Below are 25009 nucleotides of genomic sequence, written 5' to 3' on the forward strand. Positions count from 1 at the left end.
TTGGAGAAATTTAAGAGGTTTATCCCTCAAAACTTTAAATACAAAAAAGTTGCAAAAAAATAGTTTACAACAACAGGAAATTTATTTTGAGTGTCTTCATAGTTTTATTTTGGAGATACACTAATTTTTATATACACTGCAGGAAAAACAAAAAAACAATCCTATGATGCAAATTTGCAAAGAAAACAGCATGTGCATCAAAATAAACTATTTCCAGCAGTGCAATTTGAGTTCTAAGCATCCCAGAAACTATTCAGAAAAGTCAAACATGACCAGTATAGTTTTTTAAGGCCTACAAGTAAAAAACTACATTTCCGCGAAAATGACGTCACTTCCGGTTTCGGCCAGGAAATGGCGGACATGCGATCGTTCGCGCTGACGTCTGTTTCATTGTGGGAAGTATTACGAATAGCTGATCGGATCGGCAAAGCGTCTTTCTGGAATGTTATGTTTTTGTTCCTGCAAGCGCTTTTTATGCAATTTTTGCAAAGCTTTATGTGGAAGTAAACCGTGACCGAGGACAAGCTGATGGCATCAGATGTAAGTACAACCCCTCCGGTTTCATATGCAAAACAAATTATTGCGCTAGCTTATGCGGTTCAGGTTCTACAGGGATTTAAAAATAGTTACACAAAACGGAGCGTGCTGCTCTGACCGGCTTTAAAGGGTTAACAATGACTTTAAAAAATAATATAAAATAGTGTGCAACACCACTGAAGTTTTCTTTTTACCTCTCTTTTCAACCAACAGCAGTCACTCTCCTCTTCAAATAACTTCTGCTTAGCTTTCTGAGCTTCCCTCGGGTCCTCTTAATCAGCGGTCTCCAACCTTTTTTGCGCCACGGACCGGTTTATGCCCGACAATATTTTCACGGACCGGTGTTCCAGATCTACTGGCGTTTAGATCAACTGGTGTTGGTCGAACAGATGTGTGGTAGTCTTGCGTTTCAGGAGCTGCTACCGACAAACCAGCAAAAAAACGGCAAATGTGTCACCTGTGACACTTGTGAGGTTATCTCAAACACACTCCGTCAGTCTTGATGCTGTTGAACAACAAAATGTATAAAAATGTGGTGAGTTTACCTGGTGATATCCTCATGCGCAACGCGATCGCGAAAAACAGCAAACAAGTAACACCACGCCGATGTTGTTCACAGGACAGCAAGACTAAACGATCGGGAGACTCTTGTCATCGTTATCGTTCCCCTCGCATGGTTTGTTTCTCCGAATTCAGCGTTTTTGCTTCACAACTACAGCGAGCAGTTTACTTTGTGCACTAACATGGACTCGAGTCAACCAGCGCCACCTCTGGCCAAGTGCCACAGCCTACAGCCAGATCAACTTGTGACACACATCTGCACCACGTTTGAATTCGTGTCATGCACAACACATTTGTACCTTTCAATTGTGTCTGTTTGTGTCTGTGTATATAATTTGGAATTTTGTACAAATGTAGGCGAATAAGGAATATATGATATCATTTCATTCTTTTCAAAGGTTTATTTGCATGACGCACAAACAGACACAATTGAATGAGGGAGGGGCTAATAATCGGCTCAGTCATTTTTAATGATCGTTGAAAGCCCAGATCGTAATCGTGATTAAAATTCGATTAATTGAGCAGCCCTACTCTGCACTGTGTTAGCATAAGGCATTGAGGAGCTAACAGTGGATGAATTATATCCTTAAACTTAGAAAGTTCATCACTGTTGTGAATTAGAAAAGATAAAAGTTAATATGTTTGATTCGCATGACTCATATTATACTATAGACTATACTTCCTATTTGGCATGTTTGCCTTTTCCATTTGCTGGTGTTTAAGTTTTACTGGCTTTGACCACCGTACTCATCAGACCAGGCAATATGGTCCATTATAAAGAATTATTTCATCATGATATTTTCACCACTTGTAAAACAGTTATTCAATACGACATAATATCCAGGCTCTTATGCAGTGCTCCCTTAAATGTATACCATCTGTCTCATGGTACAGGCCCTCACATGAGCTTAAAAAAGTATTTCACGTTTCTACACCATTTTATTTTATTAAAAATTCTCATTTAATGTGTCATTTTTAGGGAAATATGCAACAAAAAAAACCCTCAATGTTTTTACTTGGAGGCCACATCACTCGTAATATAAGGAGACATGTTTGAAGACAAAAAGAACATATTTTCTTGTTTTACTTCAAAGCCGTGTCAATCACGGAGCTTCAGCAGGCAAACTAACACAGACAAAACACAGTATTACGGGCTAACAACAAAATCTATACACAAACGCACACACACATGCTAAATATTACCCTCACACACCATCCAGCGGACACATGGCTGCCCCTTAGCACACAGGGCCTATGTGTGAGAAACACAGTCGCGTTAGTGTTTGACCAACACTCACTGAACTCTGGAAAAGTTCATGACCTGATGGCATGTAAAGGTGTGACCATGGCAACAGCACAAACTCAAGCATAGCAGGCAATACTGAAAATGTCTCCTTATTTCTGGTCATCTGGCATCTTTTGTTCAGCCCTACTTTACTCCCATGCATTACACCTTCAGTGTTTATAGTACTGTATCTTTTTTACATTTGTATACTCTATTATTATTTTTTTCCTTTTTAAAAACCCTTCTCTGCACTTTCTCTTTGATTTAATATCTTTTCCCATTTTTCTTTCCATCACGCCATCTTTATTTCTTTGCCTGCTGTCAAACCGCTGATCTTCATCCACAGTTTTTTGACCTCCCTTCCTCTGCCTTTGTGTCTTTCCTTCATTCCTTTTATCCTTCATTTCTCTTCCTTCCCTCCACCCACAGGGGAGAATAGCGCTTAATTGAAGAACCCCAAAAGACACATGAGGGGAAGGTGATGAGAAATATGAAAATGAAAAAACAAGGGGGAGCAGACAATAGAGGGCAGTGAGGAATGGTGGGTGGATGAAACAAAGGACGAAGAATGTGAGAATTGAATGTGACCGTCAGATGTCTCGCAGTAATTCTCACCCTAGTCTGCATCTTAGGTTAGCGATTGGCTCTTTCAACAGTTGTATGTTTTAGTTCCCATAATGCTTTTCCACTGCTCTCAGTGTGCCAGCTTTACTTTGGATGGACATGACAGGAGAAGTCAGCGTCTGTGAACTGACCTCCCACAAATGCACGCACTCGCAGACACACAATCTGAGCAGAAAAATAACAGCTGAGCAGGTTTTTTGTAAAGGGAGTAGGGGTGTCTGTCCGCACCACTGATCTTATTATCCAGGATGAAGCTGTTACCACACACAGCAGGAAGAGCCCCACAGTCCCGGCTTTAAGAAAACTAAAATTCTGGGAAAATCCTTCTTTTGTGCGTTCTGCAGTGACAGATTCGAATCCTGCAGATAATGTAAATATAGATTTGCGTGCATGTGCAAATGTATTTGAACACATGCAGAAACATCTACTGTGGCCCCTTGCTGAAGAGACATGTGTTAGGTTTTAGCATGGCTTAAGGCTCGAGTTAAATAGTATCATGGTTTTGATATCGCATGGCTTCGCGTAAAGTCCTTTTTAAAAATATATATTTTAATATACTTTTACATTTTGGGGGGCAAAAGCATTTTTTTCTGAGCTCATTACAAGCTGTTAAGGTTTGCTGTCAAGATAATTCTCCTCCTCGACTCATGCTACATATTTATCATATTCCATATTCATACATTATGGAATATGATGTATTACTGTAGAAAACGTACTTAAAAAGAGGTCAGCATTTACCACCTGCAGCACTAATATTTTTTCATATAAGTTTTCTGCAGATTAAGTACATAATACTTCTTTTGACAACTCAAGTAAGGCCTCAGTCATACTGGGCAGCAATTGGCAACCACCAGTTAGTAGGAAAAAGTGAGCATTTTCCTGGTAGGAGCAAAGTGTTTGCTGGTAGTTACCACCAGTAGTGAAAAGTTACTACTAACATCCCAGTGCTGCTCGCTTGGAGCCCATTCAGTGACCTCCTGGTAATCAGCGGTTTTGATTTAACATGCTTACTTAGCTTAATGCTAGGGACAAATATATGTTCCCCAGCTGGTTGGGGTCCATTAGCAAGTGTTGGCAAACAAGTTGGCATCTTTCATGCAAACTAGAGGTGACCACAGTTATCTGTTCAAAGAGGTTCATGGTGCAGAACCCATTTCAAGACCAGGTTTACAAGTTCATCAACACCTGTCACCTAACAGTCGCTCAGGGAATACAGATTATTCCTGAGCAAACACAGCAATGAACTTATAATAATACGTAATTTCATTCTGTTATATAGCTGCTTTCATCAAAGCAGTTCTGAAGAAGTTGCAATTAAAGAAACTCGTCATTTTCAGCTAATGGTGGAGATTTTTAATAACAAACCTTGACATAATAAAACAAGTTACATTTCTTCAGCAAGGAAGGACTGAATGAAGAAGTAGGACATTTACAATATGCATAAATATGTACGCGACAAATAAATAAATACACAAGGAAACAGTATGTATTTTATGTTTTAATGTGATCCAGTTTATCTCATCAGCACTTGGTTGGTTTCATTTGAATCCCACACTACCACACTTGTAAGAAACTTGCCACTAAAAATTGCATATTTGTAGGAATCCGAGCTAATGTTTCTGTTCTCAACAATAAGCAGATAATTGAAGACACTTTGTGTTTTAATCATCAGCCTGCAAGATAGATGTATACGATATCTTGCAGGCTGAATCAGTGAACTTTCACTTGTTAAATGACAGGCAGTGACATTTTGCATATTACAAGTAGCAGTCAACTTTGCATTAATTACAACCTAATTACACATGCCAGCTGTCTTGTTAAAAGAAAGAAATGATCTGTACTATCAGCAAACTGACCCCACTTCTCACTTCCTCAGATCTAACACTTTACAAACAGCTCCCAAAATTCAAGACTTGATTGACTGCATGATGAATGAATTGCTGGCTGTCGAATGCAGTGCTCGTTTACCCTGCTGTAAAGATAAAGGTCATCATAATCTGTATCTACTGCTGCTTGCAAAACTATTATAAACTTTTCAATGGCAATGAGATTATCATGCAAAATTATTTCATACTTATGTAGGCACGGACTTTCTTGCTGTTTTATCCCAGAGAAACAGCAATAAACTATGATCACACACTCAGTCACAAGTGTCTCTAACATCCTTTTTGGTATCGATGCTAATCAGTGTAATTAGCACATGATTATATGCAAGGAATCTCCCAAAACAAACAAATGCAAATAAAGGTAATTATCACACACATACAGGCTTATTACCCCAGTGTGCTCTTCCTGCCTCTAAACGTCGAGGTCACACTCCGGTTAGCCTCTAAAGTGCAACCAGGCAGCTGCCATCACCACCTCTGTCAGCTTCACACCGTTAATTAGCTGCACTCAGATGCCAATCATCTGCTCTAATGAGGACAGCTCTACCACTCTGCCTAATGAGAAAAAACTCATGAAGTGTCTGAGGGGAAAGTTAACTGCAAGGACACACACGAAAAGACACATTAAAGCAGACGGCCACACATTTTTAATTCCCATGTATGTGTTTTGTTTTTTTGTTTTTTTCATTTTGCACACACATTTTGTTTCCCACTGCTCATATTTCATTCATGCTTATTTGTGCACTTGATCTCCATTGTGGTAACAACTGAGTCCACATGTACATGCAGAATTTATTTAAAAAGAAAAAGAAAAAAGTTGCTAAAACTCTAATTCAGAGGAAGTCTGTGAAAACATGCTATGCTTTTACAGTAATGCAAAGATTGCACTGTAAAAAAAAAAGAAGAAGAAGAAATGAAACAATAGTTCATTAATATTGACATCAATGGAATTATAGCCAATCTGCATTATTTCTCTTCACACCCATCTATATATCAGCACAGTTCCAGATGGCAGGACAGGCCATCAGGGAGAGAAAAAGACAACATGGTTTGGGTACTAAAGCCAGCAGCTACAGTTGATGACCGTTGTCCTCTAGCTAACACTTGCTATTCTGTATTGTTCTTCAATTTTAAATGGGCATAAAGATCACTGAACAACTCCTGCATCATCTATGTCTCATTCTCAGAATTTCCTTACTTAACCTCTTTTAAACCTTTGAGCATATTTGAAAGTTATGCAGTGGTCGGAGCCAGGCTCTTAGGTGAGGTACACTTTGAGACCATCCATATCAATCTTTAGAAATAATCTATGTGCATATTCCAGATAAAGGTGTATTTCATATGACAAATTATAATAACATTAGAAATGAGGGACAAAATGTTCACATTTAGTGTTTTTTCCCTGACCCCTGCACACATTTTTTTTTACAGTGCTAGTGGTCAGTGCTCCAGTTGATGCCATTTCCTCTGTGGTCTTACATGTGTCTTGCATAAAATAATAGCAAGATGCTAATGATGCCATAAAGAGATATTTGTGAACAGGAATTTCTCTCCTATCTCAAATGGGATCAAGTTCAGATAAGCATTTGCCTGTGCACTGTCCAGCTCAAAATCATTGGGTTACATTTTACTGAGTACTGTTTCAAGCACCCAATAAGACCTGCAGGAGCCCAGTATTGACTGGCTAACCACACAGTTCATTTTCAGGTCAAGGTGAATTTGTGTGCGTGGGTGAGAGAGACACCTAGTTACACCCATAATTCTTTAGCTCCCCTGGGCTAAAGGGAGGTGCTGGGAGGGGGCACCCTGGTGCACGAACATACACATTCAGTCACCCTCCAGGTATCATCAAAACACACAAAGGACTATTACTGGGTGTGGAGCAATCCCATCCACACAGAGCCAACAAAAGACTGAGGGGAGACAGAAAGAATGAAAAATGAAAGTTGCCAAAATTGAGAAAAGAAAGAGGATGGAACAATAACACAGAGGTATGGACAGAGGAGAGGAAAACCAAGCAGCATCTTCAACTGACATTAAAATCTCTCCTTAGTTGTTCACAGAGGTGGGACCAAGTCATTGTTTTGCAAGTCTCAAGTAAGTCTCAAGTCTTTATCCTCAAGTCACAAGTCAAGTCTCAAGTAATGTCAGGCAAGTCAGAGTCAAGTCTCAAGTCACTGGTGTAAAAGTCAGAGTAAAGTCACAAGTCTGAAACTTTGAATTTCAAGTCCTTTCGAGTCTTTAAAAAACAAAAACAACAAAAAAAAAGTTGCAGTTATATGGAAATGTAAATATTAGACCATGTGATTTTTAAATCTGTTTTTCTCAACACATGACAAAATAGTGAACTTAGAAAATATACACAAATTGTGAAATTGCACCTCTATAAAATGCAGCTCAATTAAACTTAGCTCCAAGAATAATTTTCACCGACAATTCTGAGATAAGCTGCATGTTATTCTTGGATGCGCTTGTAGGACCGGCTTTAAAATAGCATGACAAAAAAACTATACACATTAAAACCAAACAGTATCATCAACGTAGCCTGGACAACATTTGCTACTTAGATGAAGTCAGCTATCTCATTGTAGCAAAAGAGAACCTACCGTTCTTTATGCAACTTCAACTGTCGGACAAAGTTGGAAGTTGTTCCATCTCTGTCTGTGATTCTCTGCTTGCATGTTTTGCATATTGCATTTCGTTTTTTTGTTGACTATTTCATAGTTTATGTACCTGAAAAAAATAACTCCTTGCAGCATTTTTGAGCATTTTTTTTTTTCTTCTTAAAAAAAAATCTGGTTAATTTGATTGGCTGTGCTACAGCTCATGCACACATACGTACGGAGTGTGGTTGGAATAAATGAATGAATGAATTGAATTAATGGTGCACATTTTCTATATAATATGTGTGTTAAATTTTAGAGATGGGGTGAAATATCAAGTCTTTTCAAGTAAACCGGTTCAAGTCCAATTCAAGTCCCAGGTCGTTGGTGTAAAAGTCCAAGTCAAGTCACAGTCTTAGAACATTTTTTCAAGTCAAGTCTAAAGTCATAAAATTAATGACTCGAGTCTGACTCGAGTCCAAGTCATGTGACTCGAGTGAGTCCACACCTCTGTTACAGCATGGTGTATTACCAATTCAATTCAATTCAATTTTATTTATATAGCGCCAAATCACAACAAAAGTCGCCTCAAGGCGCTTCATAGATACAGAGAAAAACCCAACAATCATATGACCCCCTATGAGCAAGCACTTTGGCGACAGTGGGAAGGAAAAACTCCCTTTTAACAGGAAGAAACCTCCGGCAGAACCAGGCTCAGGGAGGGGCGGCCATCTGCTGCGACCGGTTGGGGTGAGAGAAGGAAGACAGGATAAAGACATGCTGTGGAAGAGAGACAGAGGTTAATAACAGATATGATTCAATGCAGAGAGGTCTATTAATACATAGTGAGTGAGAAAGGTGACTGGAAAGGAAAAACTCAATGCATCATGGGAATCCCCCGGCAGCCTACATCTATTGCAGCATAACAAAGGGAGGATTCAGGGTCACCTGGTCCAGCCCTATATGCTTTAGAAAAAAGGAAAGTTTTAAGCCTAATCTTAAAAGTAGAGATAGTGTCTGTCTCCCGAATCCAAACTGGAAGCTGGTTCCACAGAAGAGGGGCCTGAAAACTGAAGGCTCTCCCTCCCATTCTACTTTTAAATACTCTAGGAACAACAAGTAGGCCTGCAGAGCGAGAGCGGAGCGCTCTAATAGGGTGATATGGTACTACAAGGTCATTAAGATAAGATGGGGCCTGATTATTTAAGACCTTGTATGTGAGGAGCAGGATTTTGAATTCAATTCTGGATTTAACAGGAAGCCAATGAAGGGAAGCCAAAACAGGAGAAATATGCTCTCTCTTTCTAGTCCCTGTCAGGACTCTTGCTGCAGCATTTTGGATTAGCTGAAGGCTTTTCAGTGAGTTTTTTGGACATCCTGATAATAATGAATTACAGTAGTCCAGCCTGGAAGTAATAAATGCATGAACTAGTTTTTCAGCGTCACTCTGAGACAGGATATTTCTAATTTTAGAGATGTTGCGCAAATGGAAGAAAGCAGTCTTACATATTTGTTTAATATGTGCGTTGAAGGACATGTCCTGGTCAAAAATGACTCCAAGGTTCCTCACCGCGTTACTGGAGGCCAAGGTAATGCCATCCAGAGTAAGAATCTGATTAGATACCATATTTCTAAGATTTTCAGGGCCGAGTACAATAACCTCAGTTTTATCTGAATTAAGAAGCAGAAAGTTAGCGGCCATCCAGGTCTTTATGTCTTTAAGACATTCCTGCAGTTTAACTAATTGGTGTGTGTTATCTGGCTTCATGGACAGATAGAGCTGGGTGTCATCTGCATAGCAGTGAAAATGTATGCTATGTCTTCTAATGATACTGCCTAAGGGAAGCATGTATAATGTAAACAGAATTGGTCCTAGCACTGAACCCTGTGGAACTCCATAATTAACCTCAGTGTGTGAAGAGGACTCTCCATTTACATGCACGAATTGGAGTCTATTAGATAGATATGATACAAACCACTGCAGCGCAGTACCTGTAATACCTACAGCATGTTCTAATCGCTCTAATAGGATATTATGATCAACAGTATCGAACGCTGCACTGAGGTCTAGCAGGACAAGCACAGAGATGAGTCCACTGTCAGAGGCCATAAGAAGATCATTTGTAACCTTCACTAAAGCTGTTTCTGTGCTGTGCTGAGCTCTAAAACCTGACTGAAACTCTTCAAATAAACCATTCCTCTGCAGATGCTCTGTTAGCTGTTTGACAACTACTCTTTCAAGGATTTTTGATATGAAAGGAAGGTTGGAGATTGGCCTATAATTAGCTAAGACTGCTGGGTCTAGAGATGGCTTTTTGAGTAAAGGTTTAACTACAGCCAGCTTGAAGGCCTGTGGTACATAGCCGATTATTAGAGATAGGTTGATCATATTTAAGATCGAAGAATTAATTAATGGCAGGACTTCTTTGAGCAGTTTTGTAGGAATGGGGTCTAAAAGACACGTTGATGGTTTGGAGGAAGTAATTATTGAAGTTAACTCAGAAAGATCAATTGGAGAAAAAGAGTCTAACTTAATATCAATGGTACTAAGAGTAGCTGTAGATAATATTACATCTGTGGGATGATTATTGGTAATTTTTTCTCTAATGATAAAAATTTTATTTGTGAAGAAGTTCATGAAGTCATTACTAGTTAACGTTAAAGGGATGGTTGGCTCAAAAGAGCTCTGACTTTTTGTCAGCCTGGCTACAGTGCTGAAGAGAAACCTAGGGTTGTTCTTATTTTCTTCAATCAGTGATGAATAGTAAGATGTTCTGGCTTTGCGGAGGGCTTTCTTATAAAGCAGCAAACTATTTCTCCAGGCTAAATGATGATCCTCTAGATTTGTGACACGCCATTTCCTCTCCAGATTACGAGTCATCTGCTTTAGGGTACGTGTTTCAGAATTATACCACGGAGTCAGGTACTTCTGATTTGAGGCCTTAGTTTTCACAGGAGCTACAGTATCCAGAGTCGTACGTAGTGAGGAGGTGAAATTATTAACAAGATAATCGACCTCTGTTGGGGTAGCGTTCAGATAGCTGCTTTGCTCTGTGTTGGTACAGGGCATTGGAGATGATAACAGTGGGTGGATTATATTCTTAAACTTAGTTACAGTGCTTTCAGAAAGACATCTACTTTGATAAAGTCTACTCTTCACCGCTGTGTAATCAATTATTGTAAAAGTAAATGTTATCAGGAAATGATCAGACAGGAGAGGGTTTTCAGGAAACACTGTTAAATGTTCAGGTTCGATGCCATATGTTAAAACAAGATCTAGAGTGTGATTAAAGTGGTGGGTGGGTTCTTTTACATTTTGAGAGAAACCAATTGAGTCTAATAACAGATTAAATGCCATGTTGAGGCTGTCATTTTTAGCATCTACATGGATGTTAAAATCACCCACAATAATTATTTTATCTGAGCTCAGAACTAAATTAGATATAAAGTCTGAGAAATCAGACAGAAACTCTGTGTAAGGCCCAGGTGGACGATAGATGATAACAAGTAAGACTGGTTTCTGAGTTTCACAGCTGGGGTGGACAATGTTAAGCATCAGGCTTTCAAATGAATTAAAAGTCTGTCTTGGTCTTTCATTAATTAATAGGCTGGTGTGAAAAATTGCTGCCACACCGCCCCCTCGGCCTGTGCTTCGAGATTTCTGGTAGTTAGAATGGCTCGGGGGTGTTGATTCATTTAAACTAACATAATCATCCTGCTGCAACCAGGTTTCTGTAAGGCAGAGTAAATCAATTTGTTGATCAATTATTAAGTCATGTACTAACAGAGACTTGGAGGAGAGAGACCTAATATTTAATAATCCACATTTCACTGTTTTACTCTTTGGTTCAGATGTGGATACTGTATTGTTCTTTCTTTGTGATTGTTTATGTTTAAGTTGTTTGTTGCTGGTTTTTAGTTTGTTTTTTGTCTTTTTGGAAGCTGACACAGTCTCTATGGAGATGGGTTTTTGGGGGGGTAGCAGGAGGAGAGAAGCTGCAGAGAAGCGTGTAAGACTGCAACTCTGCTTCCTGGTCCCAACTCTGGATAGTCATATTTTGGGGGGTTTAATAAATTTGTCCATATTTCTAGAAATGAGAGCTGCTCCATCCAAAGTGGGATGGATGCCGTCTCTCCTAACAAGACCAGGTTTCCTCCAGAAGGTTTGCCAATTATCTATGAAGCCCACATCGTTTCTGGGACACCACTCAGACAGCCAGCAATTTAAGGAGAACATGCGGCTAAACATGTCACTCCTGGTCTGATTGGGGAGGGGAGTGTGACTGTGGTCCCAACTACCTGCTGGTCATTAACAAGCTCCCCCATGTATTTTTGGGCTGATCCTCCACCTTTTTCATGATCATTCTCACCCCATGTGGCAAAATCTTGTATGGACCTCCAGACTGGATTGATGGTCATTTTATATTTCTTCTATTTCTGAATAATCACATCAACAGTTTTCACCTCCTCACCAAGCTTGTTACTACAGTCTTGTCCTTGGCATCCTTTGACAGCTCTTTGGTCTTGTCCATGGTGGTGGACAGTCTAGAATAGTTGGGATCAAATACTTATTTCACTCAATGACGTGCAAATTAATTAAATGAAAAGATTTTATGTATGTATGTATTAGTCTTTACACACTGTTCAGTTCTTTGCAAATGAATAAACCTATATATTTAGCCAGTAAAAGCTCAGTTTAAAAAGAAGACAGTGTATCACAATCTACAAGAAGAGGACAGACTGATACATGGAGAGGGGAATATACAGGAAATAGGCTAAAGTATGGAAGGCAATTTTGTTGAAGAGACAAAAATGCACACAAGCAAAAAGCCATGAGTGTGTGTTTCCCAGGGACATCAGGCTTTATACAGTCCATCATCACAGCAGGAGGAAAAGAAATCGCTCCTGCTAGAGGAAGTGCTAATGGCTCTGTGCTATGAGTGTGTCACTGTGTGTGCGTGTGTGTGTGTGTTTGCTGATTGATCGAACATGCCAAGTCCATCTCGGCACGTCCTAATGGGAGCTAGAGTGTGAAATTGCCAAAACAGAAAGCAGCAAATAATCAGAACAGACACACGGATTGAAACAAACACACACTGTCTTTTACCATCTACTCATCTTATACTTTCTCTTCATTCCTCCCTTTTACACACACACACACACACACACACACACACACACACACACACACACACACACACACACACACACACACACGCACACACATTGTTTGTCTCCACTTTTTTCTGTAATTACTGGTATTTTTCATGGCTGCTACCCCCTTCAGTCCACTTCCTTCTTTACTCGGGGGAAAAGTAAATCTCTTTGTATCAGCACATTTTCTGTTAAGCACTAAATCACCGCACTCAAACATGCAGAAACAGGTACCAAAGCACATCACTGTCACGAACAGATCAATCATTAGGAAAAACTTAATTAGAGAGCTCTTATATTTGCTTTTTCCTCTTTCTCTGCAGTAATGTTTGTGTATGTGTTTCCAGGCATCTCCAGGCAGTAGCAGATACCTTCCCCATCTCACACTACAACCATGCATTTATAACAAAAGCGTCTGAGGTGTGTGTGTATGTGTGTGTGTGTGTGTGAGAGAGAGAGTTACATTTATCCACACAGTAACCAACTGTGTCCAAGCTTTCAGTTATTAAAATAAGCTCTTTATGCGTGTGTTCAAATGTTGAATTAAAGCTAGACAGTTCCTACAGCTCCTGTGGGAGCCTGTAAGTTATTTGCAGTGCCTCTGCTGTCTAGAGGGAGGTTATTTGCAGTGTTTTCTGGGTGAGGAAAAATAGGTCAATTGTTTTTATCAGAAAAGTCAGTGACTAAACAGCTTGGAGTAGCAGAAATTTTCAATGTTAGACTATTGTAGTTGATCACTATAATCCAAAAATATATCCAGATTCAAGACATCTGTGTATTAGCTAATGTACAGACAAATTTAAGACAACAGCCTGGAGGGATGAAGGCTGGATATATTCTTTTTAACTGGGTTGACGTAACAAGACCTGCAGACATAATCCATTATCCACAAATGAAGGGGAAAATATTTATTATTTTTAGCTCCAGATTCTTGGATTACGATAGAGTAACTTTGCATGATTCACAGTTCATAATAATCTTATACTGATTCTTTTTACTGATGATGAGCTGATTTCACCCAGTTCACCCTCTCTGTGATTTAACTTGCCTCGCTTTAGAAAACCCTTTTCCTCATTGATGGCTTCAATGCAAACAAAAGAACAGAAGAGAAGGTTCGTGGGGCTACAGAGATGACCTATCTTTGATATCAAACAGAGCCAAGAATCAGTGGATTTATTGCAGTCTGAACCCTGACCTTTGATTCACATGTGCTGACCTCATTTTCTGAAATTTGGGCATCCATTACATAACGGTATATTTGTGAAAGAAAATATGGAAAATCACAACAGATCACCTTTAAACATACACTCGCTCAAATCCAATCATACATACACACATCACAAAAGCAACCAGGACCATCAAAGCAAAAGAAGAAGAATGAAAAATAAAATAATGAAAACAAACATGCAGAGCGATTAGAGCTCAATGAACCACACTTTTAACAGATGCAAATTAAGTGTGTATCTGAATGAAATCCAGACTATTTCAGCTTAATAGGTTCTGAATGCACATGATAGTGCGGAAAAATACCCCAATGACCACTTCTGCTTGTTTTAAAAATCCTAAATGACCTTCCCTGTCGATAAGAAGAGCTGCCAGTTCAGGGAACTCTGCAATTTGTAAGTGTTCGATATTCTCCAAGTAAGACCGACAGAACTACTTAGATGGATATAGACACTGGATGCTGCTATAGGGTGGTAGACAAGTATGAGCCAGTACTTATGGACCATGTACATGTGTGAACATGGCGGACATACCTGATGGCCAAGATAAACACATTCTAATCAGTTGAATATGGGACTGTGCAAAAACCCGTGAAGTGCATTGTGTAGAACAGAGACATTGAGCTAAGGAGAGCAAAGTCCTGAGATTTCAAATAGAGGGTGCAGGGTATGGAGAGAAAATACGCAGAGCTCTGAAGTTTGTACTCACAGTCGAGACAGGGCTTCATTCTTCTGAAAGAGCAGCTCTGGAAGCTGGCTGAGACGGTTTTTGTTCAGGCGACTGTGTGGACAAAAAAAAGACAAAGGAAAAAAAGCTATCATTTCCTGTGAAAGAAAACACTTGAATGGAAAATTAATTTGGTTTATACTTGTAAATGTCTTTGTAATGTGTTCTCACAGTCTTTCCAGCTCCTTCAGCTCATCAAACACTCCCTTCTCAATGTTACTGATCTGGTTTTCCATCAGATGACTGCAAGGAAACACTCACATTAAGATTCACTGTTTAAGCACATACTTTAAAAACAAATCAAGAGATATTAAATAACACAGTTTTCTATTTGATAAATTGGTAACACGCTTTAATCCTTCCTCGTAAAACATGAGTCTTGTTTGGTCGATCTCAGTCTGAGTATTGTGAAAATACAGTAGTTTTTCTACAAGGATATGTTCTGCCTTTGTTTAACTTAATCTTTAATTATGAGTGTGTTGATGAATTTGGGTAAAAAATAACATGTACATGAAAATAGAGTTTTATTTGTCAGCAGATACAGCAGCTCATATACCACTGCTGTATAGGGATGGGTAATGGTATCCGGTGCCATAATGGCACCGGTTCTGACATAAACGGTAGTGACCAGACCACATTTTGGTGCTTTATTTCGGTGCTGTATTTCGGTGCTTTTTTGTCATACACTTTGGATTCTAGCCAATCATTTTACCTTTGCAAGCACAGTAGGCGGGTCCAGGTATGTACGTTCTATTAGAGCAGAGCTACAGATTAAAAATGCCCGAGGCAAAGCGGTCAAAAGTCTGGCTGTACTTCACAGTAAAAGATGCAAACTCAGCAGCCTGCAACAAGTGCTTTAAGGTGATACTGTGCAAAAGAGGTAACACCTCGAATCTGATGAAACACCTGGCGACGTATAGCATTTTGTTAAAAGCCGAGAAATGCGCTGTATTGATAGCTTGCTGCAAGACCTCACACCGAGCACATCTACTGCGCGGTGATGCCTGTTATCGGACCCGGAGTTAACAACATCCCCCAAGAACCCGAAGAGGAGAGTCCTGGCCCCTAGCCCTGCCAGTGTAGCAGAAATGATGACGGATGATGATGGCAGCAGCAGCCGTTCTTCTCTGCGTGAGTAGCTTAATGTTGTTCGTGTGTAAGCTAACACACAAAAAAACAGCTAAAGGTTTTTGGACCAATTTTGTGTTCTCCATTCTTTAAGCACCAGTTTGAGCACCGTTTAAGCACCGGTACCGTTTCAAAAGTACCGGTTTGGTACTGGTATCGGATGAAACCTAAACGATACCCATCCCTACTGCTGTAACACTTTACCCTCCTGACAGCAGTACGCCCAGGGCTCCCAGTGGGCTGCTAATCTGTTCTGATCAGGTCTCCAGAGATATAATCAGTCCGGGACATGTCATCATGTCCATCACTGACACTCATTGCAGTTCTAGTCCTCAAGTTAACACAGGAAATTACTGCTCATGCAGTTTCTCCCCAAGGGCACAGTGCTTCCACGTCAAAGGGTCATAGATAAACCCTCCTTGTAGAAACTGACACCAGACAAGCACCTTATGTCAGCTTTACGTGGCACCACAGCTATGCTTCAGACCTCAAACAAGGACAGAAATGTGGGAAAGAATGTCGTAATAAATACAAGCTGTTGCCCTGTCAACAATGAGCCTGAAGGCAATGAAAGTAGAGAAGGAAATGGTGTGAAAGCCACTCTGGATGGGATGAATGCTTTAATTGTAACCCATAAAATATATCTATAAGAGTAAAGGCAGATATAACTCACAGGACTCGGAGGTGTTTGAGACCCGAGAAGTCTGTCTTGGTGATGACTGTCAGGTTGTTTCCATTCAGGTCTCTGGAAAACAAAAGAGAAAACAGCACATAAAGGAACTGCTGACATAAAGAAGTCAAACCTTTAAAAACATCAAAGAACATCTTAGGAACAGAGTGTAACTTATCAATTTCATTAACAAACTAATTATTTTGTTTGGAAGATAGATGCGTGCAACGATCCATTTTCTTCTGTTCAGCCAATTCACAGAGCCACGGGGGGCTGGAGGCTTCGGTTCCAGTCATCACAAATACGTATGAAACTGAAAAAGACATCTTGAGTGAAATATGTAAACAAGCTGGTTTGAAGGAATTTGAATTTGTTCCCCTGGCTGAAGTATGCAGATTCACACACAGAGGCGGGAACTAGAGACGGGCTAAGGTCCAGTTATGTTCTTAAAACACTTCTTCTGTGTGACAAAGTGCCCATTCCAGGAAGGCACAAATTAGTCACACAACTATCAAATCTGTTAAACACAACAGTTCTGTGCTGTACTCATTTTTACACCCAGGTTTTCAGTCTTTCCAAGAAGCCTTTCACACACATCTACTCAGTTCTATTCATGACAAATGACAAGAAACTATTATATAGAAATTAAATATTATAGAAACTTTTACTAAGTTCAGTCCAGTGTAAAAGTAAAGTGTGCGTGTTAGTCCCCATAGGGAAATAGTTCCTCTGCATTTAACCCATTCACCCAGTGAAGCAGTGGGCAGCCACCAGCGCAGCGCCCGGGGAGCAGCGTGTAGGGACGGTACCTTGCTCAGGGGTACCTCAGGGTAGCCGTTCAGTGGAGTCGAACCCCCGACCTTCCGATCAAATAAATAAATAACTAAATCAGAATCTTTCACTGTGTCTCGCCTGCTTGTTATGAAGGTTATATGCCACTGCACTGAGCGTTACAAACTGTGTTATCTACATTACAAAGAACACCTGCTGACTATGTGTAGCATTTGGCTGTTCAGCTGTCATAACTATTAGTTTGTACTAGATAAATGTTCACACATGTACTGACTTTGACTAGAATATAAATAGTGATGCTATAGTTCTATATTGTGTGCTTAACAGTTGGATCCGACAGGCAACCAGGCAGTAATTAAATTCAACTTTACTATAAGATATCGAGACTTTTCAGCCTTTTTTTGTTCTCTCAGTTGCTGATTATTTTGGCCAACTCAGTCTTACAAAATTCAGATGGAACTTGTTTCCTGTTCATATACTATTACTGTTATTTTTAACAAGTGTGGCTCTTGTTCAAGTCCAAAAAACTAGATCTTTTTTATTCACTCTATTAATATCCTAATACTGTGCAGCACTTTGTTGCTGCTCTTTGAAGTTATTTTCATTCACTTTAGTGTCAACAAAGTCTCCTCACTGGGAGTTCACTTTGAGGACAACCTTTTATTAAATTGTAAAAGGTTGTCCCTTGGAAAAAAATTGCTTTCTTCCAGATATTTGTTCAAATGCAACAGCTACTGTTTGACAAGCGAGTCCTCAGCTCACACGAGCATAGCCTTGAGCTGCTTTGCTCTACTGTTGCATCTGTTCCAAGTCACCCAAGGAGGTTTAGGTATGAACTGTCGCTGCTGTGTGTTACCTGATACTGAACTCATTTCAGGCACTCGTTTCAACACACTTGTAGAGGCTCTCTTAAATGGGAGGGGTTTAACCCTGTGACCTCATTATCTACTTTGATTGACATCTGTGAAGAAAGAAAGGGATGATGTCACTCTTCCCACGAGGCTTTGTGAAAGGACAAGTAAAATGAGATGTGTGTGTGTACCTGTGTATGTGTGTGCGTGCGTGTAGAGTGTCATGTTCCTGTGCTACTGTAATGGGTGGAGCAGAGCCTGACCTTGTCCTGTGCCTTATGAAAGAGAAAGAAAAACCAAGAGACAGTGGATGCTGTGGTTTGGGTGTGTGAACTGAAGCTACAGGCCACTCACAGAACTTTAACAAAAAGACCTGATGGAGTAGCAACGACAAAACTGCCCAAATGTCCATTAGTCAGCCGATGTTGGTCTCAGACTGAGCTTTAAATAGTTGTTTTTTGATCCTCACACTGCATTTTTTTTAGTTGAAGGTTCACATTAATGCAAATCTATACTGAAAAAATACTCAAAGTTTTCTTACTATCATAATTTCTTGTGTCCTTAATGACTATGAAAGGATCTGTGATGTGTTTACACATAAATGTGCAGTCTTCTTTCGGCACCCAAACAGTTTAAAACATGTAGCAGCATGCTGTAGCGGTCTAAATCAGTCTACGGGCAAGCAATGTAGCAAATGCTATGGCATTTTCCTGAGATTGACTGATTTCGTATTGAGGTGGCATAACTCCAAAAATGCCAATGTGGAAATCAAGCACTGAATTTTCCCCAGTAATTGTCCAGATTAGGACAAGACCACATCATGTGACCCTCATTTGCTAGATTATGTCCCCGCCTGGGACAGGCAGAGTCGGCTTCTGGGAAAATTTTTGAAAGCCTCTCTCCTGTATAATGAAGACGATGAAGAATGTTAAACTGAGTTAAACCATGGCGAATGCAAAGGGAGGAAATATGTATACGATTCAAGCAAGATCTCCACTCATCATCAGATAAATCCACCACAATGTCTTTTTCCCAATTATTTTTTCCCAAGTAATAGGCCTTAAGCTCTGTATTAGTTTGTATATGACGGAGATTCTCCTTTTGCCAAAAGATCTATTTCCAAAATAGTATCCACTTGATTTTTAGAAGGTAGGTAGGGGAATGAAGGAAACAATGTTTTTGAAAAACTTCATATTTGCAGGTATTTAAACATATGTGAGCTGGGTATATTGTAATCTCTCATCAGAGCGTCAAAGGTGTTAAAAGTTTCTCCTGAAAATAAATTGTAAAAAAAACTTCAAACCATTATTATGCCAAATTTGGAATGCTTTATCTGAAATGGATGGCAACAAAGGGTTAAAAGCAACAGGCAAAAATGTACTAACCTGTTGCAAACAGAAGTGCCTTCTGAATTGAAGCCATATTCGAATAGATGTTCTTACAACTGGAATTGTTATTTTCTGTTTTTGATTTAGAGCTAGGGATGAGGTTAGGAGGGGAAGTGGATTAGACATCAGTTCCATTTTTACCCTCACCCTCGCTATTCTCATAAACATATTTCCAGTGCAATAGTTTGGTGATATTAGCCACCCAGTGTTAAAAGATAAAATTTGGCAACCCTAGCCCCCCAGCCTCTTTTGGTACTTCCAAATATGTTTTTTCCATTCTGGGATTTGAATTTTTCCAAATAAATGTTGCTATTAATCTGTCTAAATCTGTCTTAATCATTTGGAAAACATAGAGAAATTTTGGTAAGACTGCAATTTTAACTATATTAATTCTGCCTGCTAATGAGATTGGAAGTGTTGCCCATTTTTTAAAATCTTGTGATGTTTGTTCTAACAACGTGTCAAAATTATGAATCCGCAACTCCATCATTGTGCGGGTTACATTTATTCCCAAATATTTAAATGTTTCTTTTTCTAAAGAAACTTCATTTTTAAAATGAAATGTTGAACATAATTTACTCTTGAGTTATGTGTTTATCATAAATTACCATGAATTTAGCCGAGTAAAAAGAGAGCCACTTTCATGACACAGAAAAGCCATACAGAAGGCCATTTATGTTGTTTTTAAAGTACACATTACTGAAGGGTCTCTCTGTTAGAATTAAACTGTGGTAGAGCCGCATGCATGATATTTTTAATTAATAGTTCGAGTGCGTCCCGCAGCCCCTTGCTGCATGTCTTGCCCCTTCTCTCGCTGCCCCTACTTTCCCATCATTCTCTTCACTGAGTCTATCAAATAAAACTGAAAAAATTGTCATGAAATTCAGTTTTCTCGTAATTTCATTCAAAAAGGTAAACTTTAACATATTTTATATTCATTGCATGCAAAGTGAAATATTTCATGCCTTTTTGTTTTAATATGGCTCATTATGGCTTATAGTTACATACGGTATCATCAAATACAACATCTCAAGTATTAGAATATATGATTTCAGCTTCTCAAAAAATAAATTAATTCATACTCTCAATTCTTGGTTTGGATTTATTTTACCCCCAATAAAAAACACCTTTATTTAGTAAATACATTTTGTGTTTACTTGTGTTATCGATATATATATATATATATATATATATGAGGAGCATAGGCCCCTCGTCTGTGGATATATACATACAGTGGGGCAAAAAAGTATTTAGTCAGCCACCGACTGTGCAAGTTCCCCCACCTAAAATGATGACAGAGGTCAGTAATTTGCACCAGAGGTACACTTCAACTGTGAGAGACAGAATGTGAAAAAAAAAAATCCATGAATCCACATGGTAGGATTTGTAAAGAATTTATTCGTAAATCAGGGTGGAAAATAAGTATTTGGTCAATAACAAAAATACAACTCAATACTTTGTAACATAACCTTTGTTGGCAATAACAGAGGTCAAATGGTAAATGGCCAGCATTTGTATAGCGCTTTTCTAGTCCATAGGACCCCAAAGCGCTTTACACTACATTCAGTCATCCACCCATTCACACACACATTTACTATAGGTCTTTACCAGGTTTGCACACACAGTAGCTGGTATTTTGGCCCATTCCTCCATGCAGATCTTCTCGAGAGCAGTGATGTTTTGGGGCTGTCACCGAGCAACACGGACTTTCAACTCCCGCCACAGATTTTCTATGGGGTTGAGGTCTGGAGACTGGCTAGGCCACTCCAGGACTTTCAAATGCTTCTTACGGAGCCACTCCTTTGTTGCCCGGGCGGTGTGTTTTGGATCATTGTCATGTTGGAAGACCCAGCCTCATTTCATCTTCAAAGTTCTCACTGATGGAAGGAGGTTTTGGCTCAAAATCTCACGATACATGGCCCCATTCATTCTGTCCTTAACACGGATCAGTCGTCCTGTCCCCTTGGCAGAAAAACAGCCCCATAGCATGATGTTTCCACCCCCATGCTTCACAGTAGGTATGGTGTTCTTGGGATGCAACTCAGTATTCTTCTTCCTCCAAACACGACGAGTTGAGTTTATACCAAAAAGTTCTACTTTGGTTTCATCTGACCACATGACATTCTCCCAATCCTCTGCTGTATCATCCATGTGCTCTCTGGCAAACTTCAGACGGGCCTGGACATGCACTGGCTTCAGCAGCGGAACACGTCTGGCACTGCGGGATTTGATTCCCTGCCGTTGTAGTGTGTTACTGATGGTGCCAGACGTGTTACTTTGGTCCCAGCTCTCTGCAGGTCATTCACCAGGTCCCCCCGTGTGGTTCTGGGATCTTTGCTCACCGTTCTCATGATCATTTTGACCCCACGGGATGAGATCTTGCGTGGAGCCCCAGATCGAGGGAGATTATCAGTGGTCTTGTAGGTCTTCCATTTTCTGATGATTGCTCCCACAGTTGATTTTTTCACACCAAGCTGCTTGCCTATTGTAGATTCACTCTTCCCAGTCTGGTGCAGGTCTACAATACTTTTCCTGGTGTCCTTCGAAAGCTCTTTGGTCTTGGCCATGGCGGAGTTTGGAGTCTGACTGTTTGAGGCTGTGGACAGGTGTCTTTTATACAGATGATGAGTTCAAACAGGTGCCATTCATACAGGTAACGAGTGGGGGACAGAAAAGCTTCTTACGGAAGACGTTACAGGTCTGTGCGAGCCAGAGATTTTCCTTGTTTGAGGTGACCAAATACTTATTTTCCACCCTAATTTACGAATAAATTCTTTACAAATCCTACCATGTGGATTCATGGATTTTTTTTTCACATTCTGTCTCTCACAGTTGAAGTGTACCTCTGGTGCAAATTACTGACCTCTGTCATCATTTTAAGTGGGGGAACTTGCACAATCGGTGGCTGACTAAATACTTTTTTGCCCCACTGTATCTATCTATCTATCTATCTATCTATCTATCTATCTATCTATCTATCTATCTATCTATCTATATATATATATATATATATATATATATATATATATATATATATAAGGAGCATAGTCTCCTCGAAGATATAATTTTTGTGGATGAGGTCATTTGAAGAGAAAGAGAGGGAAGAAAAAGCAGGGGATTGGCTATAAGAGAGGGAGGGAGGGGTGGATGGCAACAGGTCGAGGCAGGGGGTCCAGAATAATTCCCTGGATGTGTGTGAAATTACACTGACAGTTAAACGGCAAAGACGAACCAAGCATCAGGAAGCAGAGTGGCATATACAGTACAATGGTGATGATGATACCATTTTCACATGTATGGATGCTCAGAAAAACACCAAGGTAGAAATGATAAGGTGCTAAGTGTGAAAATGCTCATAATTTGTTTTTGTCTTTTTGTATAAGAAAAAGGAAAGGGACACGAGGGGAGAGACGAGCACAAATACAGCCTCAGTGATGCGTGGTTAATTGAGTTTTGTGCAGCATGTCGGGGTCAGGGGTCAGTTAAGCGACAGACTCCCCTCGAGTGGCGACTCTGCCAAACAATATCTCATTAAAGCAGAACGCGTCTCACACACACACACACACCATCACCGCCCTAATGGGCAATGAGGCAGTTGATCCGCTCAGCTCTGCTTTCCACTGTCACATCTGACATGGTAGGAGAGCAGTAATTGGGGCGACTTAATAAGACAATGAGATGGGGTATGTTTGGTGGATGGCGCGAACAATGTAAAGATATAAGATATATTAGAGTTCACTTTATGTCGTTGAATAGAAATACTGGCAAACTGTGAGAATGCCAGGAGTCAAAAACAAACATCTTAAGATTCATTTGAGCACACATCAGCGACTACAATACTCTTCACATTCTCCTCCTTCTGGCGCTCTACTTGAGTTTTTACACAGAGATTTCCTACTTTAAAAAAGTAACGTCTCCAACTACTCAAAAGTGGCTAAAAACTAAAAATTAATTTAAAAAGAAAAAAATATGACAAATAAGTAAATAAGAAGAATGGCAATACATACCAGTAAGCTTTGGTATAAAGCAGAAAACAATTAAAGAAATAAAACACAAACACTTAGACGTGCGCCCAAGCACAGGACCGTTAGATACATCTGAGCAGGCACTCGGCCAGTCGATGCAAATGGGTCATTTTAATCTGCTAGTCAACTGAGCATCCGTACAAGACGGAAGGGCCAGTGAAGTATCAAGCTACACACACCGAGCACAAACACAATCTTCCTCCTCACAAAATCACACACAGTCATTAGAGAGAGAGAGAGAGAGAGAGAGAGAGAGAGAGAGAGAGAGAGAGTAACAGCATACAGTCTAAACAGACTGGAATAAACAACAAGGAAATCTAAGACTTTTTCTGCTCCATCACCTGTTTACTAAACAACACTGCAATGCAGTCCCATCCTAAACCTCCATCTCATCGGGTTTCTTTGTTTGGAACTGTGGTGCAAAACTGTATTTAACTGAAACTGCATTTGTTTTGTTGACATCCACCTAGCCACGTCTCAGCCAAGGACCGACTTGTTTAATGGATGGAGTCCAGAAACGGAAAACAAATCAATCTCAAGTCAAATTTCACCCCAAATAATGGATGTGTCTAAATCTCTAAAGACTGCAGTTTACATTAAGTTTGTTTTGTTATTTCTGGTAAGTTTAAAACCACTGTCAACAAAGTGTCAGCATCAATCTCCGTTTACCATGACACACAGCAAAAGCAAGTTAACAGCTCCTAAATGTTGTATGTATTTTAACGAATGATTGATGGGGGGCGTCGAGAGGGTGTGGGTGTCATTTTAGTTTGAAAAATCGTGAAAACCTCAAATTTATAAAACTGTGTTTATTTGAAAGAAAGAAAGAAAGAAAAAGAAGTTGCAAACCAGTATGCAAACAGAAACTCTGTGCTTGTGTTTTTGTTATTTCTGCATCATCATAAAAGTGTTTTTGCAAGTGACTCCTAAAAGGTTGACTCTGTTCATCTGGATGTAGCATTTTCAGTGGGAGAAACGTTTCGTCACTATTCGAAGTGACATCTTCATTCTCAGCTGACTGCAGGTTTCCCCAATCTTATAAACAGTACATTTGCACAGTGACTGAAACCAGCACCACTGGACTGGGAGGTCAGTTCCTTGATCATTAATATGCAAATTATCATAACCACTGATCAATGGCCATGAGTGCCATTCACAGAGAGTTGGGGAATGGCTGCAATCACAACATTGTAAGATGGTGACAGATGTACCCTTAGGCCTCCTCCTTGATTCAAAGACGGTGTTTCCCTTTTCACGTATATGGCCTCCTTGACTCCGCGCTCCTTCCTGTCCAGGATGTGTACATCCTCATCATTGAAAGAGTGTCCACTGGCCTGTAAGTGTAAATAGACTGCGGTTGGGGAAACCTCCAGTCAGCTGAGACTGAAGAAGTCATGTGGATCAGCGATGAAATGTTTCTCCCACTGAAAATGCTACGTCCAGATGAACCGAATCAGCCTTTTGGAATTTACTTACCTGGATGATTGAGCTGCATCAAGATATTGCAACTGACTAGTCATGTCTGAGTATTCAGTTAGCATTAGCCAATAAAGTC

The 25009-nt window shown here is 39.9% G+C and overlaps 1 protein-coding gene across 1 annotated transcript in view; it reads right to left on the reverse strand.

Annotated features, from left to right (window-relative positions):
* LOC146571983 (slit homolog 1 protein-like) overlaps positions 1–25009 on the reverse strand; it is an 85754-nt gene that overhangs the window by 44878 nt on the left and 15867 nt on the right. The window contains exons 2-4 of the mRNA XM_085276004.1: positions 16402–16473; positions 14772–14843; positions 14583–14654 (exon numbers count right to left, since the gene is read on the reverse strand). Coding sequence (XP_085132130.1) covers positions 14583–14654; positions 14772–14843; positions 16402–16473 — 216 coding nt within the window. The remainder of the gene's footprint in view (positions 1–14582; positions 14655–14771; positions 14844–16401; positions 16474–25009) is intronic.

Source organism: Mchenga conophoros, linkage group LG6 (assembly GCF_057382185.1).
Source record: "Mchenga conophoros isolate Kocher_MC1m ecotype Shallow Benthic linkage group LG6, M_conophoros_male_GT1.1, whole genome shotgun sequence".
NCBI lineage: Eukaryota > Metazoa > Chordata > Actinopteri > Cichliformes > Cichlidae > Mchenga > Mchenga conophoros.